Source organism: Saccoglossus kowalevskii, chromosome 3, assembly GCF_978046115.1.
Source record: "Saccoglossus kowalevskii chromosome 3, keSacKowa6.1, whole genome shotgun sequence".
NCBI lineage: Eukaryota > Metazoa > Hemichordata > Enteropneusta > Harrimaniidae > Saccoglossus > Saccoglossus kowalevskii.
Window position 1 is genome coordinate 1935855 of NC_140643.1, and position 21193 is coordinate 1957047.

General features: G+C 34.0%; 1 protein-coding gene across 1 annotated transcript in view; it reads left to right on the forward strand.

Moving 5' to 3' along the window:
- Positions 1-2088: 2088 nt before the first annotated feature.
- Positions 2089-21193, forward strand: part of LOC102803660 (aminopeptidase N-like) — a 104530-nt gene continuing 85425 nt past the window's right edge. Inside the window, exons 1-3 of the mRNA XM_085496638.1 lie at positions 2089-2723; positions 3772-4042; positions 4416-4536. Of these exons, the coding sequence (XP_085352764.1) occupies positions 2089-2723; positions 3772-4042; positions 4416-4536 (1027 nt within the window). The remainder of the gene's footprint in view (positions 2724-3771; positions 4043-4415; positions 4537-21193) is intronic.

Below are 21193 nucleotides of genomic sequence, written 5' to 3' on the forward strand. Positions count from 1 at the left end.
TAAATACCATAACAGCAAATAGATATAATTTCACTCTAGTAATTCCTATTATCATCATATGCGTATAATTTTCCATTTTTGGGTCATATAACAGAGGGCGCGATTTCCCAAGTTCCCAACTGGGGGACCGACTCACGTGAACGCAACTGCTCCCCGGCACGTACCTAGATCCCATAACGTGAATGGAGCAGATATATCTACACAAAGCTAATCACGAATGTTGATTTTTTAAGAATAACTGTATAAGCGACAATGTAAATATCTGTGGTACAGCTAGAAATGTATGTAAATTAGGTATCCGCAGAATTCAATCTTAAACTTGGATCACCTATATTCCTGAGATGCCAGAAAAAAAATGTTAAAAATTTTATGCAAATTAGGAATTTGATATACACACAATGCACGAACACTGTCCTAAAGGTGTGAAATGTAATGTGGGCACACTAACCGACTGGTGTTTTGTGTGAAATGTACTGTGGGCACCCTAACCGACTGGTGTTTTGTGTGAAATGTAATGTGGGCACCCTAACCGACTGGTGTTTTGTGTAAAATGTAATGTGGGCACCCTAACCGACCGGTGTTTTGTGTGAAATGTAATGTGGGCATGTTTTTTGCTATAAATTATTTACATTATTATTGCACGAAATGTTTTTGTTTTCACTGATAATTTTTTCTCTCATGAAGTCAATCATAAGGTAGACTGACTGGCGGCGCTGTGATTGGGCATATCAGTGCAATGTCATATCAAATTATTTTAGCCCTAGCACCACAAATATAATTTCATCAGTTAAGACTTAGTCTAAAAGTCTGATTGTAGTTGGAATATCATCATGACTTATTGTAATGAATATTAAACTGATGCTGTTGTTCATTCGTATTGTATTTGATTGTTGCTAGGCAACGTCGATGTTGGTTTATAGCTTCATTGTCCATATTTACGAGCCTTATCCACAATACCAGCACGCATAAGTCACGTGACGTACGCTTCTCATGCGCGAAATGTGTGGCATAACTTTATCTCCCATTGGCAAGTTCGGCCTTGAATAATGTCAACTTTTATGAGAGTGCCTTGCGAACCTATTGCACCGTGACCAGAAGAGTATTCCAATGATTGTTATTAGCCTAATTAACAAACGTTTTAAACTGTTACGTATCTCGATGTGTTTTAAGCATTCTCTGAATCAAATAGACTTGCATACAGTCTCTTGTTTATTTTTTGATGTTTATTTCAATAAAAAAAAATAACATGGAGTGTGCAAATGACGTTGCCATTTATACACACCAATATTTTATTTTATTGAAAAAATAAATAAAAACTAAATAGGAGGTCAAACTGTTGTGCAGTAAACCCAAACAAAAAAGGAATGATTACACAGTCCCAAAAATATGCATATATACACGCAGCCTATCAACGACTTTGTAAAATGTAACAAGGGTTATTATAATATATTAATGTATCGAATATGTTACATGGTATTATTGACGGCATACCAATTGCAGCATTGAGTAACAGAAAAGAAAATGTATAACTATTTATGAAAATATAATTCATGTTGTCATGGCAAAATACTAGTGTCATACATAACTGCACGTATATTGGGAGAGCCAGTATTTGTTCAGTCCAGCTATGCATGATACAAAGTGTGATAAATAGTTTGTTTATCATTATCGCAATCTGACAACAATTGCAGTACATTGCTCGGATATGTTTAGGAAAGCACCTTTGCACTACATATAGATAAGCGAGACCTGTATTCCGTACCAATCGCCAGTACGACCACTACCTACGATGTGTCCCCATTTTGTGCATACCAACTCACTTTTATGTAGTTCCCACCAAGCAAGTAATTATACGATACAGATTTTAGTACTGGTCAATTTAATTGGTACAAGCATTGAATGCATTGCTTTTCTGATCACACGTGTTATACATTGCTATGGTTTATTTAGGATCAAAGTCTGTTCGTTCTAATCACTTATGTAGAGATCATTTGATAATCTGATGAGATACAGCCTCACCTAGATATCTATTTAGCTACTGTCAAGGGAACTCTAAGTACATTCATCAAGCTCGCTTTGTCTTTAACAATGACTAGTAAATATAGTACACGTTATGGCGATAGTGAGTATGTTTCAACGCCAGAAAAAAACGGTTGCTATCTATCGAAGACCACATTCTGCATTATATGCGTAGTTTTCATTGCATTACTCGTAGGTGTGGCTTTGATATTTTACTTTGGCCCAGAAGAAACACCAAGTGACTGCGATGTTGCTGTTTGTGTTGCACCTTTCCCAGCTGTTCCTGGCGAACCCGTAGAAGAAGAAGAACCATCTTTTACTGGTCGTCTTCCAGAATCGCTAAAACCATACCACTACAACCTCGTGGTTAGAGTATTTCTTGATGAAGAAGATGGCGATGCGCAGTTCACATTTGATGGTAATGTTACGATCTCAATAACATGCGTCGAAACAACGAACGTTATAACTTTACACGCATTCGACATCGAAGTGGACCCATTGGAAACTTTGATTACAGACATGCAGGGAACGGAAATAGGCATATCAAGTCAAACTATTGACGAATTGCACGAATTTTACATCATAGAGCTTAAAACATCTCTGAAAGCAGGAGAGGAGTATTCTGCCTATTTAACATTTGAAGGCATCTTGGGACGCGAACTGCATGGACTTTACAGAAGTAGTTACAATGATCCGGAGACAAAGTAAGTCAATAGTAATTGTTCTTACGTGATTAGACAAATGGATTCAGGTAGCAAGAATTGAAACTTGTCGGGTACTTTACCCGGAGCGCCCTCTACTGACAGGAGAGTCTTGGTACATCTGATGAAAACACCCAGTCCCCTGTATCGCCCAAAGACTCCATTAATCGACGCTAAAAAGCTAACCTGGGGTGGAATACATTATGCCGCTCATAGTATTGGCGTGCTAAAGTATTTTATGAAAATAACAATGACGCCTTTGGTATCTCAGTTTTTAGCGTGTCTAATATGGAAAACAGTTTTATCCCGTAAGATAAATAGATTAACTCAACCGTAACAAAGGTAATTTTTCATGAAAACTCTCTCTTTTAATCGTACATATGGAAATGCACAGCTAAGTAAATCATCGTAGCTATGCAATCAATGTACATGGAGTGGTACTAATTCTCATTAAATACTCTATCTACAATGATAAATGTGTAAATATATATATATATATATACACAAAGTCTTGGTCAAGTGACATCAACTCACAGTGTCAACTTAATAGGAGAGCATAGTGGTCAATTAGTGTTTGGCGAGTTATGTGAAATGATGTTTTACAGTAGTCTGCCGCTATCATGCGAAGAAATGGCGGCTTTGTTTCTCTTAGCCCCCATTTTTACAGTATATTGCGTTATGGGATAGAAGAATGTGCATATGCAAGTATAAGGGCCTCCAATTCTCTAGTCGAAGAGTGGCAATCTAAAGCATTCATTGGTTGAAGTGCGTAAGTTGTCAGTATTCTGCGTTACTTAAGTTACATGGAATCAATTCAAAGAAATCAATGTAAAGACAAGAAATCCAATTATATACAGTGTGTTTTAATTCAATCCACGGGACGGGCCCAGATATATTGCCAAATTTTGTCGCTAGAATCGAAAATTTTCCCATCGACAGGTTTCAATCTGTTATTAAATTAGTGAAAGTATTTGGTGACTAAATAAATTATTAATATTTTGTGTGATTTTTGCTCATCCATTCAATGTGTTTTGTACACTTTTTTCAACAGGTGGTTAGTAGCATCGCAGTTTCAAGCAACTGGAGCACGCAAAATGTTTCCTTGTTTTGATGAACCAAATATGAAAGCCACTTTTGATATGGTAATCGTACATAGAGACACTAGAAATGCGTTATGGAACATGCCACTGGTGAAGACGGTTCCAACTTATGACAACTGGCTTGAAAGTCACTTTGAAACCAGTGTGATAATGCCCACGTATTTACTAGCTGTTGTTGTATCCGACTTTCCATATTTAGAGATCGTGAGGGAAGATGGTCTTGTGGTAAGTTTAATTCAAATACTAAACTTAGAACATTTATAAAAACGACAAACACATAACTATGGTGTGTGTATATATCCTATTTAATACACATACAGTGGAGAAAATGTTATCTCGCAATACTATTACTAAAGAGTTTAAGTGTATGAATATGTCATTGTTACCCTGAATAGGGTCTCATTGTTACCCTGAATAGGGTCTCATTGTTACCCTGAATGTGGTCTCTTTTGATGTATTACATACGTAATTTCATAATATCGTTTGACATGGATGCTTCTCCCGAAAACACATTGTTTAAATTTAAGACTAATAAATAACATTTTACGAACGTTTTTGTATTCGAATGTTATGTTATCAGTCTGATTCTGTTTAGTTCCGGGTTTGGTCCCAACCGGATCTCATCAACGCTGCAAATTACTCTCTTTACGCTGGCAATGCAATACTGGGCTACATGGAGCATTTATACCAAATATCTTATCCACTGACCAAAATGGGTAAGATATATTATATAAAGCATACTATACATATATATATATTGTACATCACAGCTTCCGCCAATGTGACATTATATTATGCAGATTGCTATTCATATATTGTATGTCACAGCTTCCACCAATGTGTCATTATATTATGCAAGATTGCGCTTCATATATTGGACATCACAGCTTCCACCAATGTGACATTATATTATGCAAGATTTCTATTCATATATTGTACATCACAGCTTCCACCAATGTGACATTATATTATGCAAGATTGCTATTCATATATTGTACATCACAGCTTCCACCAATGTGACATTATATTATGCACGATTTCTATTCATATATTGTACGTCACAGCTTCCACCAATGTGACATTACATTATGCAAGATTGCTCTTCATATATTGTACATCACAGCTTCCACCAATGTATCATTATAATATGCAGATTGCTATTCATATATTGTACATCCCAGCTTCCACCAATGTGACATTATATTATGCAGATTGCTATTCATATATTGTACATCACAGCTTCTACCAATGTGCTATTATATTATGCAAGATTGCTCTTCATATATTGTACATCACAGCTTCCACCAATGTGACATTATATTATGCAGATTGCTATTCATATATTGTACATCACAGCTTCCACCAATGTGACATTATATTATGCAAGAGTGCCCTTGATATATTGTACATCACAGCTTCCACCAATGTGACATTATATTATGCAAGATTGCTCTTCATATATTGTACATCACAGCTTCCACCAATGTGACATTATATTATGCAAGATTGCTCTTCATATATTGTACATCACAGCTTCCACCAATGTGACATTATATTATGCAGATTGCTATTCATATATTGTACATCACAGCTTCCACCAATGTGACATTATATTATGCAAGAGTGCTCTTCATATATTGTACATCACAGCTTCCACCAATGTGACATTATATTATGCAGATTGCTCTTCATATATTGTACATCACAGCTTCCACCAATGTATCATTATATTATGCAGGTTGCTATTCATATATTGTACATCACAGCTTCCACCAATGTGTCATTATAATATGCAGATTGCTATTCTTATATTGTACATCCCAGCTTTCACAAATGTGTCATTATATTATGCAAGATTGCTCTTCATATATTGTATATCGCAGCTCCCACCAATGTGACATTATATTATGCAGATTGCTATTCGTATATTGTATATCACAGCTTCCACCAATGTGACATTATATTATGCAAGATTGCTCTTCATATATTGTACATCACAGCTCCCACCAATGTGACATTATTTTATGCAGATTGCTATTCATATATTGTACATCACAGCTTCCACCAATGTGACATTATATTAGGCAGATTGTTATTCATATATTGTACATCACAGCTTCCACCAATGTGTCATTATATTATGCAAGATTGCTCTTCATATATTGTACATCACAGCTTCCACCAATGTGACATTATATTATGCAGATTGATATTCATATATTGTACATCACAGCTTCCTCCAATGTGACATTATATTATGCAAGATTGCTCTTCATATATTGTACATCACAGCTTCCACCAATGTGTCATTATATTATGCAAGATTGCTCTTCATATATTGTACATCACAGCTTCCACCAATGTAACATTATATTATGCAAGATTGCTATTCATATATTGTACATCACAGCTTCCACCAATGTGTCATTATATTATGCAAGATTGCTCTTCATATATTGTACATCACAGCTGCCACCAATGGGACATTATATTATGCAGATTGCTCTTCATATATTGTACATCACAGCTGCCAATGGGACATTACATCATGCTGATTGCTATTCATATATTGTACATCACAGCTTCCACCAATGTGACATTATATTATGCAAGATTGCTCTTCATATGTTGTACATCACAGCTTCCACCAATGTGACATTATATTATGCAAGATTGCTCTTCATATATTGTACATCACAGCTTCCACCAATGTGACATTATATTATGCAGGTTGCTCTTCATATATTTTACATCACAACTTCCACCATAGTATCATTATATTATGCAGGTTGCTATTCATATATTGTACATCACAGCTTCTACCAATGTGTCATTATAATATGCAGATTGCTATTCATATATTGTACATCCCAGCTTTCACCAATGTGTCATTATATTACGCAGATTGCTATTCATATATTGTACATCCCAGCTTTCACCAATGTATCATTATATTATGCAGATTGCTCTTCATACATTTTACAATACAGCTTCCAGCAATATGTCATTACATTATGCAGATTGCTCTTCATATATTGTACATCACAGCTCCCACCAATGTGACATTATATTATGCAGATTGCTCTTCGTATATTGTACATCACAGCTTCCACTAATGTGACATTATATTATGCAAGATTGCTATTCATATATTGTACATCACAGCTACCACCAATGTGTCATTATATTATGCAAGATTGCTCTTCATATATTGTACATTACAGCTTCCACCAATGTGACATTATATTATGCAAGATTGCTCTTCATATAATGTACATCACAGCTTCCACCAATGTGACATTATATTATGCAGATTGCTCTTCATATATTGTACATCACAGCTTCCACCAATGTATCATTATATTATGCAGGTTGCTATTCATATTTTGTACATCACAGCGTCCACCAATGTGTCATTATAATATGCAGATTGCTATTCTTATATTGTACATCCCAGCTTTCACCAATGTGTCATTATATTATGCAAGATTGTTCTTCATATATTGTATATCGCAGCTCCCACCAATGTGACATTATATTATGCAGATTGCTATTCGTATATTGTATATCACAGCTTCCACCAATGTGACATTATATTTTGCAAGATTGCTCTTTATATATTGTACATAACAGCTTCCACCAATGTGACATTATATTATGCAAGATTGCTCTTCATATATTGTACATCACAGCTCCCAACAATGTGACATTATTTTATGCAGATTGCTATTCATATATTGTACATCACAGCTTCCACCAATGTGACATTATATTATGCAGATTGATATTCATATATTGTACATCACAGCTTCCACCAATGTGACATTATATTATGCAAGATTGCTCTTCATATATTGTACATCACAGCTTCCACCAATGTAACATTATATTATGCAAGATTGCTATTCATATATTGTACATCACAGCTTCCACCAATGTGTCATTATATTATGCAGATTGCTCTTCATATATTGTACATCATAGCTTCCACCAATGTGACATTATATTATGCAAGATTGCTCTTCATATATTGCACATCACAGCTTCCACCAATGTAACATTATATTATGCAAGATTGCTATTCATATATTGTACATCACAGCTTCCACCAATGTGTCATTATATTATGCAAGATTGCTCTTCATATATTGTACATCACAGCTGCCAATGGGACATTACATTATGCTGATTGCTATTCATATATTGTACATCACAGCTTCCACCAATGTGACATTACATTATGCAAGATTGCTCTTCATATAATATACATCACAGCTTCCACCAATGTGACATTATATTATGCAAGATTGCTTTTCATATATTGTATATCGCAGCTCCCACCAATGTGACATTGTATTATGCAGATTGCTATTCATATATTGTATATCACAGCTTCCACCAATGTGACATTATATTTTGCAAGATTGCTCTTCATATATTGTACATCACAGCTTCCACCAATGTGACATTATATTATGCAAGATTGCTCTTCATATATTGTACATTACAGTTCCCACCAATGTGACATTATTTTATGCAGATTGCTATTCATATATTGTACATCACAGCTTCCACCAATGTGACATTATATTATGCAGATTGTTATTCATATATTGTACATCACAGCTTCCACCAATGTGTCATTATATTATGCAAGATTGCTCTTCATATATTGTACATCACAGCTTCCACCAATGTGACATTATATTATGCAGATTGATATTCATATATTGTACATCACAGCTTCCACCAATGTGACATTATATTATGCAAGATTGCTCTTCATATATTGTACATCACAGCTTCCACCAATGTAACATTATATTATGCAAGATTGCTATTCATATATTGTACATCACAGCTTCCAGCAATGTGTCATTATATTATGCAGATTGCTCTTCATATATTGTACATCACAGCTTCCACCAATGTGACATTATATTATGCAAGATTGCTCTTCATATATTGTACATCACAGCTTCCACCAATGTAACATTATATTATGCAAGATTGCTATTCATATATTGTACATCACAGCTTCCGCCAATGTGTCATTATATTATGCAAGATTGCTCTTCATATATTGTACATCACAGCTGCCAATGGGACATTACATTATGCTGATTTCTATTCATATATTGTACATCACAGCTTCCACCAATGTGACATTATATTATGCAAGATTGCTCTTCATATAATATACATCACAGCTTCCACCAATGTGTCATAATATTATGCAAGATTTCTCTTCATATGTTGTATATCGCAGCTCCCACCAATGTGACATTGTATTATGCAGATTGCTATTCATATATTGTATATCACAGCTTCCACCAATGTGACATTACATTATGCAAGATTGCTCTTCATATAATATACATCACAGCTTCCACCAATGTGACATTATATTATGCAAGATTGCTTTTCATATATTGTATATCGCAGCTCCCACCAATGTGACATTGTATTATGCAGATTGCTATTCATATATTGTATATCACAGCTTCCACCAATGTGACATTATATTTTGCAAGATTGCTCTTCATATATTGTACATCACAGCTTCCACCAATGTGACATTATATTATGCAAGATTGCTCTTCATATATTGTACATTACAGTTCCCACCAATGTGACATTATTTTATGCAGATTGCTATTCATATATTGTACATCACAGCTTCCACCAATGTGACATTATATTATGCAGATTGTTATTCATATATTGTACATCACAGCTTCCACCAATGTGTCATTATATTATGCAAGATTGCTCTTCATATATTGTACATCACAGCTTCCACCAATGTGACATTATATTATGCAGATTGATATTCATATATTGTACATCACAGCTTCCACCAATGTGACATTATATTATGCAAGATTGCTCTTCATATATTGTACATCACAGCTTCCACCAATGTAACATTATATTATGCAAGATTGCTATTCATATATTGTACATCACAGCTTCCAGCAATGTGTCATTATATTATGCAGATTGCTCTTCATATATTGTACATCACAGCTTCCACCAATGTGACATTATATTATGCAAGATTGCTCTTCATATATTGTACATCACAGCTTCCACCAATGTAACATTATATTATGCAAGATTGCTATTCATATATTGTACATCACAGCTTCCGCCAATGTGTCATTATATTATGCAAGATTGCTCTTCATATATTGTACATCACAGCTGCCAATGGGACATTACATTATGCTGATTTCTATTCATATATTGTACATCACAGCTTCCACCAATGTGACATTATATTATGCAAGATTGCTCTTCATATAATATACATCACAGCTTCCACCAATGTAACATTATATTATGCAGATTGCTCTTCATATATTGTACATCACAGCTTCCACCAATGTGTCATAATATTATGCAAGATTTCTCTTCATATGTTGTACATCACAGCTTCCACCAATGTGACATTATATTATGCAAGATTGCACTTCATATATTGTAGATCACAGCTTCCACCAATGTGACATTATATTATGCAGGTTGCTCTTCATATATTGTACATCACAACTTCCACCATAGTATCATTATATTATGCAGGTTGCTATTCATATATTGTACATCACAGCTTCTACCAATGTGTCATTATAATATGCAGATTGCTATTCATATATTGTACATCCCAGCTTTCACCAATGTGTCATTATATTATGCAGATTGCTATTCATATATTGTACATCCCAGCTTTCACCAATGTATCATTATATTATGCAGATTGCTCTTCATACATTTTACAATACAGCTTCCAGCAATATGTCATTACATTATGCAGATTGCTCTTCATATATTGTACATCACAGCTCCCACCAATGTGACATTATATTATGCAGATTGCTCTTCGTATATTGTACATCACAGCTTCCACTAATGTGACATTATATTATGCAAGATTGCTATTCATATATTGTACATCACAGCTACCACCAATGTGTCATTATATTATGCAAGATTGCTCTTCATATATTGTACATTACAGCTTCCACCAATGTGACATTATATTATGCAAGATTGCTATTCATATATTGTACATCACAGTTTCCACCAATGTGACATTATATTCTGCAAGATTGCTCTTCATATATTGTACATCACAGCTTCCACCAATGTGACATTATATTATGCAGATTGCTCTTCATATATTGTACATCACAGCTTCCACCAATGTGTCATTATAATATGCAGATTGCTATTCATATATTGTACATCCCAGCTTTCACCAATGTGTCATTATATTATGCAGATTGCTATTCATATATTGTACATCCCAGCTTTCACTAATGTATCATTATATTATGCAGATTGCTCTTCATACATTTTACAATACAGCTTCCAGCAATGTGTCATTACATTATGCAGATTGCTCTTCATATATTGTATCGGGAACATTTAGTTACAGTTATTGATTCGTATTTACTCGTATTCTTTCCGCATATATAGTACATCACAGCTCCCACCAATGTGACATTATATTATGCAGATTGCTCTTCATATATTGTATATCACAGCTTCCACCAATGTAACATTATATTATGCAGATTGCTCTTCATATATTGTATATCACAGCTTCCACCAATGTAACATTATATTATGCAGATTGCTCTTCACATATTGTACATAACAGCTTTCACCAATGTAACATTATATTATGCAAGATTGCTATTCATATATTGTACATCACAGCTGCCACCAATGTGTCACTATATTATGCAAGATTGCTCTTCATATATTGTACATCACAGCTTCCACCAATGTGACATTACAGTATGCAAGATTGCTCTTCATATATTGTATATCACAGCTTCCACCAATGTAACATTATATTATGCAGATTGCTCTTCATATATTGTATATCACAGCTTCCACCAATGTAACATTATATTATGCAGATTGCTCTTCACATATTGTACATAACAGCTTTCACCAATGTAACATTATATTATGCAAGATTGCTATTCATATATTGTACATCACAGCTGCCACCAATGTGTCACTATATTATGCAAGATTGCTCTTCATATATTGTACATCACAGCTTCCACCAATGTGACATTACAGTATGCAAGATTGCTCTTCATATATTGTACATCACAGCTGCCACCAATGGGACATTATATTATGATGATTGCTATTCATGTATTGTACATCACAGCTTCCACCAATGTGACATTATGTTATGCAAGATTGCTCTTCATATAATGTACATCACAGCTTCCACCAATGTGACATAATATTATGCAGATTGCTCTTCATATATTGTACATCACAGCTTCCACCAATGTTACATTATATTATGCAAGATTGCTCTTCATATATTGTACATCACAGCTTCCACCAATGTGACATTATATTATGCAGGTTGCTCTTCATATATTGTACATCACAGCTTCCACCAATGTATCATTATATTATGCAGGTTGCTATTCATATATTGTGCATCACAGCTTCCACCAATGTATCATTATATTATGCAGATTGCTATTCATATATTGTACATCCCAGCTTTCACCAATGTATCATTATATTATGCAGATTGCTCTTCATACATTTTACAATACAGCTTCCAGCAATATGTCATTACATTATGCAGATTGCTCTTCATATATTGTACATCACAGCTCCCACCAATGTGACATTATATTATGCAGATTGCTCTTCGTATATTGTACATCACAGCTTCCACTAATGTGACATTATATTATGCAAGATTGCTATTCATATATTGTACATCACAGCTACCACCAATGTGTCATTATATTATGCAAGATTGCTCTTCATATATTGTACATTACAGCTTCCACCAATGTGACATTATATTATGCAAGATTGCTATTCATATATTGTACATCACAGTTTCCACCAATGTGACATTATATTCTGCAAGATTGCTCTTCATATATTGTACATCACAGCTTCCACCAATGTGACATTATATTATGCAGATTGCTCTTCATATATTGTACATCACAGCTTCCACCAATGTGTCATTGTAATATGCAGATTGCTATTCATATATTGTACATCCCAGCTTTCACCAATGTGTCATTATATTATGCAGATTGCTATTCATATATTGTACATCCCAGCTTTCACTAATGTATCATTATATTATGCAGATTGCTCTTCATACATTTTACAATACAGCTTCCAGCAATGTGTCATTACATTATGCAGATTGCTCTTCATATATTGTATCGGGAACATTTAGTTACAGTTATTGATTCGTATTTACTCGTATTCTTTCCGCATATATAGTACATCACAGCTCCCACCAATGTGACATTATATTATGCAGATTGCTCTTCATATATTGTATATCACAGCTTCCACCAATGTAACATTATATTATGCAGATTGCTCTTCATATATTGTATATCACAGCTTCCACCAATGTAACATTATATTATGCAGATTGCTCTTCACATATTGTACATAACAGCTTTCACCAATGTAACATTATATTATGCAAGATTGCTATTCATATATTGTACATCACAGCTGCCACCAATGTGTCACTATATTATGCAAGATTGCTCTTCATATATTGTACATCACAGCTTCCACCAATGTGACATTACAGTATGCAAGATTGCTCTTCATATATTGTATATCACAGCTTCCACCAATGTAACATTATATTATGCAGATTGCTCTTCATATATTGTATATCACAGCTTCCACCAATGTAACATTATATTATGCAGATTGCTCTTCACATATTGTACATAACAGCTTTCACCAATGTAACATTATATTATGCAAGATTGCTATTCATATATTGTACATCACAGCTGCCACCAATGTGTCACTATATTATGCAAGATTGCTCTTCATATATTGTACATCACAGCTTCCACCAATGTGACATTACAGTATGCAAGATTGCTCTTCATATATTGTACATCACAGCTGCCACCAATGGGACATTATATTATGATGATTGCTATTCATGTATTGTACATCACAGCTTCCACCAATGTGACATTATGTTATGCAAGATTGCTCTTCATATAATGTACATCACAGCTTCCACCAATGTGACATAATATTATGCAGATTGCTCTTCATATATTGTACATCACAGCTTCCACCAATGTTACATTATATTATGCAAGATTGCTCTTCATATATTGTACATCACAGCTTCCACCAATGTGACATTATATTATGCAGGTTGCTCTTCATATATTGTACATCACAGCTTCCACCAATGTATCATTATATTATGCAGGTTGCTATTCATATATTGTGCATCACAGCTTCCACCAATGTATCATTATATTATGCAGGTTGCTATTCATATATTGTGCATCACAGCTTCCACCAATGTGTCATTATCATATGCAGATTGCTATTCATATATTGTACATCCCAGCTTTCACCAATGTGTCATTATATTACGCAGATTACTATTCATATATTGTACATCCCAGCTTTCACCAATGTATCATTATATTATGCAGATTGCTCTTCATACATTTTACAATACAGCTTCCAGTAATGTGTCATTACATTATGCAGATTGCTCTTCGTATATTGTACATCACAGCTTCCACTAATGTGACATTATATTATGAAAGATTGCTATTCATATATTGTACATCACAGCTACCACCAATGTGTCATTATATTATGCAAGATTGCTCTTCATATATTGTACATTACAGCTTCCACCAATGTGACATTATATTATGCAGATTGCTATTCATATATTGTACATCACAGCTTCCACCAATGTGACATTATATTATGCAAGATTGCTATTCATATATTGTACATCCCAGCTTTCACCAATGTGTCATTATATTATGCAGATTGCTATTCATATATTGTTCATCCCAGCTTTCACCAATGTATCATTATATTATGCAGATTGGTCTTCATACATTTTACAATAGAGCTTCCACCAATGTGACATTATATTATGCAGATTGCTCTTCATATATTGTACATCACAGCTTCCACCAATGTGACATTATATTATGCAGATTGCTTTTCATATATTGTACATCACAGCTTCCACCAATGTGACATTATATTATGCAAGATTGCTCTTCATATATTGTATATCGCAGCTCCCACCAATGTGACATTATATTATGCAGATTGCTATTCATATATTGTATATCACAGCTTCCACCAATGTGACATTATATTTTGCAAGATTGCTCTTCATATATTGTACATCACAGCTTCCACCAATGTGACATTATATTATGCAAGATTGCTCTTCATATATTTTACATCACAGCTCCCACCAATGTGACATTATTTTATGCAGATTGCTATTCATATATTGTGCATCACAGCTTCCACCAATGTGACATTATATTAATCAGATTGTTATTCATATATTGTACATCACAGCTTCCACCAATGTGTCATTATATTATGCAAGATTGCTCTTCATATATTTTACATCACAGCTTCCACCAATGGGACATTACATTATGCTGATTGCTATTCATATATTGTACATCACAGCTTCCACCAATGTGACAATATATTATGCAGATTGCTCTTCATATATTGTACATCACAGCTTCCACCAATGTATCATTATATTATGCAGATTGGTCTTCATACATTTTACAATAGAGCTTCCACCAATGTGACATTATATTATGCAGATTGCTCTTCATATATTGTACATCACAGCTTCCACCAATGTGACATTATATTATGCAGATTGCTATTCATATATTGTATATCACAGCTTCCACCAATGTGACATTATATTTTGCAAGATTGCTCTTCATATATTGTTCATCACAGCTTCCACCAATGTGACATTATATTATGCAAGATTGCTCTTCATATATTTTACATCACAGCTCCCACCAATGTGACATTATTTTATGCAGATTGCTATTCATATATTGTACATCACAGCTTCCACCAATGTGACATTATATTATGCAAGATTGCTCTTCATATATTTTACATCACAGCTCCCACCAATGTGACATTATTTTATGCAGATTGCTATTCATATATTGTACATCACAGCTTCCACCAATGTGACATTATATTAATCAGATTGATATTCATATATTGTACATCACAGCTTCCACCAATGTGTCATTATATTATGCAAGATTGCTCTTCATATATTTTATATCACAGCTTCCACCAATGGGACATTACATTATGCTGATTGCTATTCATATATTGTACATCACAGCTTCCACCAATGTGACATTATATTATGCAAGATTGCTCTTCATATAATGTACATCACAGCTTCCACCAATGTGACATTATATTATGCAGATTGCTCTTCATATATTGTACATCACAGCTTCCACCAATGTATCATTATATTATGCAGGTTGCTATTCATATATTGTACATCACAGCTTCCACCAATGTGTCATTATAATATGCAGATTGCTATTCTTATATTGTACATCCCAGCTTTCACCAATGTGTCATTATATTATGCAAGATTGCTCTTCATATATTGTATATCGCAGCTCCCACCAATGTGACATTATATTATGCAGATTGCTATTCGTATATTGTATATCACAGCTTCCACCAATGTGACATTATATTTTGCAAGATTGCTCTTTATATATTGTACATCACAGCTTCCACCAATGTGACATTATATTATGCAAGATTGCTCTTCATATATTGTACATCACAGCTCCCACCAATGTGACATTATTTTATGCAGATTGCTATTCATATATTGTACATCACAGCTTCCACCAATGTGACATTATATTAGGCAGATTGTTATTCATATATTGTACATCACAGCTTCCACCAATGTGTCATTATATTATGCAAGATTGCTCTTCATGTATTGTACATCACAGCTTCCACCAATGTGACATTATATTATGCAGATTGCTCTTCATATATTGTACATCACAGCTTCCACCAATGTGACATTATATTATGCAGATTGCTCTTCATATATTGTACATCACAGCTTCCACCAATGTGACATTATATTATGCAGGTTGCTATTCATATATTATACATCACAGCTTCCACCAATGTGTCATTATAATATGCAGATTGCTATTCATATATTGTACATCCCAGCTTTCACCAATGTGTCATTATATTATGCAGATTGCTATTCATATATTGTTCATCCCAGCTGTCACCAACGTATCATTATATTATGCAGATTGGTCTTCATACATTTTACAATAGAGCTTCCACCAATGTGACATTATATTATGCAGATTGCTCTTCATATATTGTATATCACAGCTTCCACCAATGTGACATTATATTATGCAGATTGCTCTTCATATATTGTACATCACAGCTTCCACCAATGTGACATTATATTATGCAAGATTGCTCTTCATATATTGTATATCGCAGCTCCCACCATTGTGACATTATATTATGCAGATTGCTCTTCATATATTGTATATCACAGCTTCCACCAATGTGACATTATATTTTGCAAGATTGCTCTTCATATATTGTACATCACAGCTTCCACCAATGTGACATTATATTATGCAAGATTGCTCTTCATATATTGTACATCACAGCTCCCACCAATGTGACATTATTTTATGCAGATTGCTATTCATATATTTACATCACAGCTTCCACCAATGTGACATCATATTAATCAGATTGTTATTCATATATTGTACATCACAGCTTCCACCAATGTGTCATTATATTATGCAGATTGCTATTCATATATTGTATATCACAGTTTCCACCAATGTGACATTATATTTTGCAAGATTGCTCTTCATATATTGTACATCACAGCTTCCACCAATGTGACATTATATTATGCAAGATTGCTCTTCATATATTGTACATTACAGTTCCCACAAATGTGACATTATTTTATGCAGATTGCTATTCATATATTGTACATCACAGCTTCCACCAATGTGACATTATATTATGCAGATTGTTATTCATATATTGTACATCACAGCTTCCACCAATGTGTCATTATATTATGCAAGATTGCTCTTCATATATTGTACATCACAGCTTCCACCAATGTGACATTATATTATGCAGATTGATATTCATATATTGTACATCACAGGTTCCACCAATGTGACATTATATTATGCAAGATTGCTCTTCAGATATTGTACATCACAGCTTCCACCAATGTAACATTATATTATGCAAGATTGCTATTCATATATTGTACATCACAGCTTCCACCAATGTGTCATTATATTATGCAGATTGCTCTTCATATATTGTACATCACAGCTTCCACCAATGTGACATTATATTATGCAAGATTGCTCTTCATATATTGTACATCACAGCATCCACCAATGTAACATTATATTATGCAAGATTGCTATTCATATATTGTACATCACAGCTTCCACCAATGTGTCATTATATTATGCAAGATTGCTCTTCATATATTGTACATCACAGCTGCCAATGGGACATTACATTATGCTGATTGCTATTCATATATTGTACATCACAGCTTCCACCAATGTGACATTATATTATGCAAGATTGCTCTTCATATAATATACATCACAGCTTCCTCCAATGTGACATTATATTATGCAGATTGCTCTTCATATATTGTATCGGGAACATTTAGTTACAGTTATTGATTCGTATTTACTCGTATTCTTTCCGCATATATAGTACATCACAGCTCCCACCAATGTGACATTATATTATGCAGATTGCTCTTCATATATTGTATATCACAGCTTCCACCAATGTAACATTATATTATGCAGATTGCTCTTCATATATTGTATATCACAGCTTCCACCAATGTAACATTATATTATGCAGATTGCTCTTCATATATTGTACATAACAGCTTTCACCAATGTAACATTATATTATGCAAGATTGCTATTCATATATTGTACATCACAGCTGCCACCAATGTGTCACTATATTATGCAAGATTGCTCTTCATATATTGTACATCACAGCTTCCACCAATGTGACATTACAGTATGCAAGATTGCTCTTCATATATTGTACATCACAGCTGCCACCAATGGGACATTATATTATGATGATTGCTATTCATGTATTGTACATCACAGCTTCCACCAATGTGACATTATGTTATGCAAGATTGCTCTTCATATAATGTACATCACAGCTTCCACCAATGTGTCATTATAATATGCAGATTGCTATTCATATATTGTACATCCCAGCTTTCACCAATGTGTCATTATATTATGCAGATTGCTATTCATATATTGTTCATCCCAGCTTTCACCAACGTATCATTATATTATGCAGATTGGTCTTCATACATTTTACAATAGAGCTTCCACCAATGTGACATTATATTATGCAGATTGCTCTTCATATATTGTACATCACAGCTTCCACCAATGTGACATTATATTATGCAGATTGCTCTTCATATATTGTACATCACAGCTTCCACCAATGTGACATTATATTATGCAGGTTGCTATTCATATATTATACATCACAGCTTCCACCAATGTGTCATTATAATATGCAGATTGCTATTCATATATTGTACATCCCAGCTTTCACCAATGTGTCATTATATTATGCAGATTGCTATTCATATATTGTTCATCCCAGCTTTCACCAACGTATCATTATATTATGCAGATTGGTCTTCATATATTGTATATCGCAGCTCCCACCATTGTGACATTATATTATGCAGATTGCTCTTCATATATTGTATATCACAGCTTCCACCAATGTGACATTATATTTTGCAAGATTGCTCTTCATATATTGTACATCACAGCTTCCACCAATGTGACATTATATTATGCAAGATTGCTCTTCATATATTGTACATTACAGTTCCCACCAATGTGACATTATTTTATGCAGATTGCTATTCATATATTGTACATCACAGCTTCCACCAATGTGACATTATATTATGCAGATTGTTATTCATATATTGTACATCACAGCTTCCACCAATGTGTCATTATATTATGCAAGATTGCTCTTCATATATTGTACATCACAGCTTCCACCAATGTGACATTATATTATGCAGATTGATATTCATATATTGTACATCACAGGTTCCACCAATGTGACATTATATTATGCAAGATTGCTCTTCAGATATTGTTCATCACAGCTTCCACCAATGTAACATTATATTATGCAAGATTGCTATTCATATATTGTACATCACAGCTTCCACCAATGTGTCATTATATTATGCAGATTGCTCTTCATATATTGTACATCACAGCTTCCACCAATGTGACATTATATTATGCAAGATTGCTCTTCATATATTGTACATCACAGCATCCACCAATGTAACATTATATTATGCAAGATTGCTATTCATATATTGTACATCACAGCTTCCACCAATGTGTCATTATATTATGCAAGATTGCTCTTCATATATTGTACATCACAGCTGCCAATGGGACATTACATTATGCTGATTGCTATTCATATATTGTACATCACAGCTTCCACCAATGTGACATTATATTATGCAAGATTGCTCTTCATATAATATACATCACAGCTTCCTCCAATGTGACATTATATTATGCAGATTGCTCTTCATATATTGTATCGGGAACATTTAGTTACAGTTATTGATTCGTATTTACTCGTATTCTTTCCGCATATATAGTACATCACAGCTCCCACCAATGTGACATTATATTATGCAGATTGCTCTTCATATATTGTATATCACAGCTTCCACCAATGTAACATTATATTATGCAGATTGCTCTTCATATATTGTATATCACAGCTTCCACCAATGTAACATTATATTATGCAGATTGCTCTTCATATATTGTACATAACAGCTTTCACCAATGTAACATTATATTATGCAAGATTGCTATTCATATATTGTACATCACAGCTGCCACCAATGTGTCACTATATTATGCAAGATTGCTCTTCATATATTGTACATCACAGCTTCCACCAATGTGACATTACAGTATGCAAGATTGCTCTTCATATATTGTACATCACAGCTGCCACCAATGGGACATTATATTATGATGATTGCTATTCATGTATTGTACATCACAGCTTCCACCAATGTGACATTATGTTATGCAAGATTGCTCTTCATATAATGTACATCACAGCTTCCACCAATGTGTCATTATAATATGCAGATTGCTATTCATATATTGTACATCCCAGCTTTCACCAATGTGTCATTATATTATGCAGATTGCTATTCATATATTGTTCATCCCAGCTTTCACCAACGTATCATTATATTATGCAGATTGGTCTTCATACATTTTACAATAGAGCTTCCACCAATGTGACATTATATTATGCAGATTGCTCTTCATATATTGTACATCACAGCTTCCA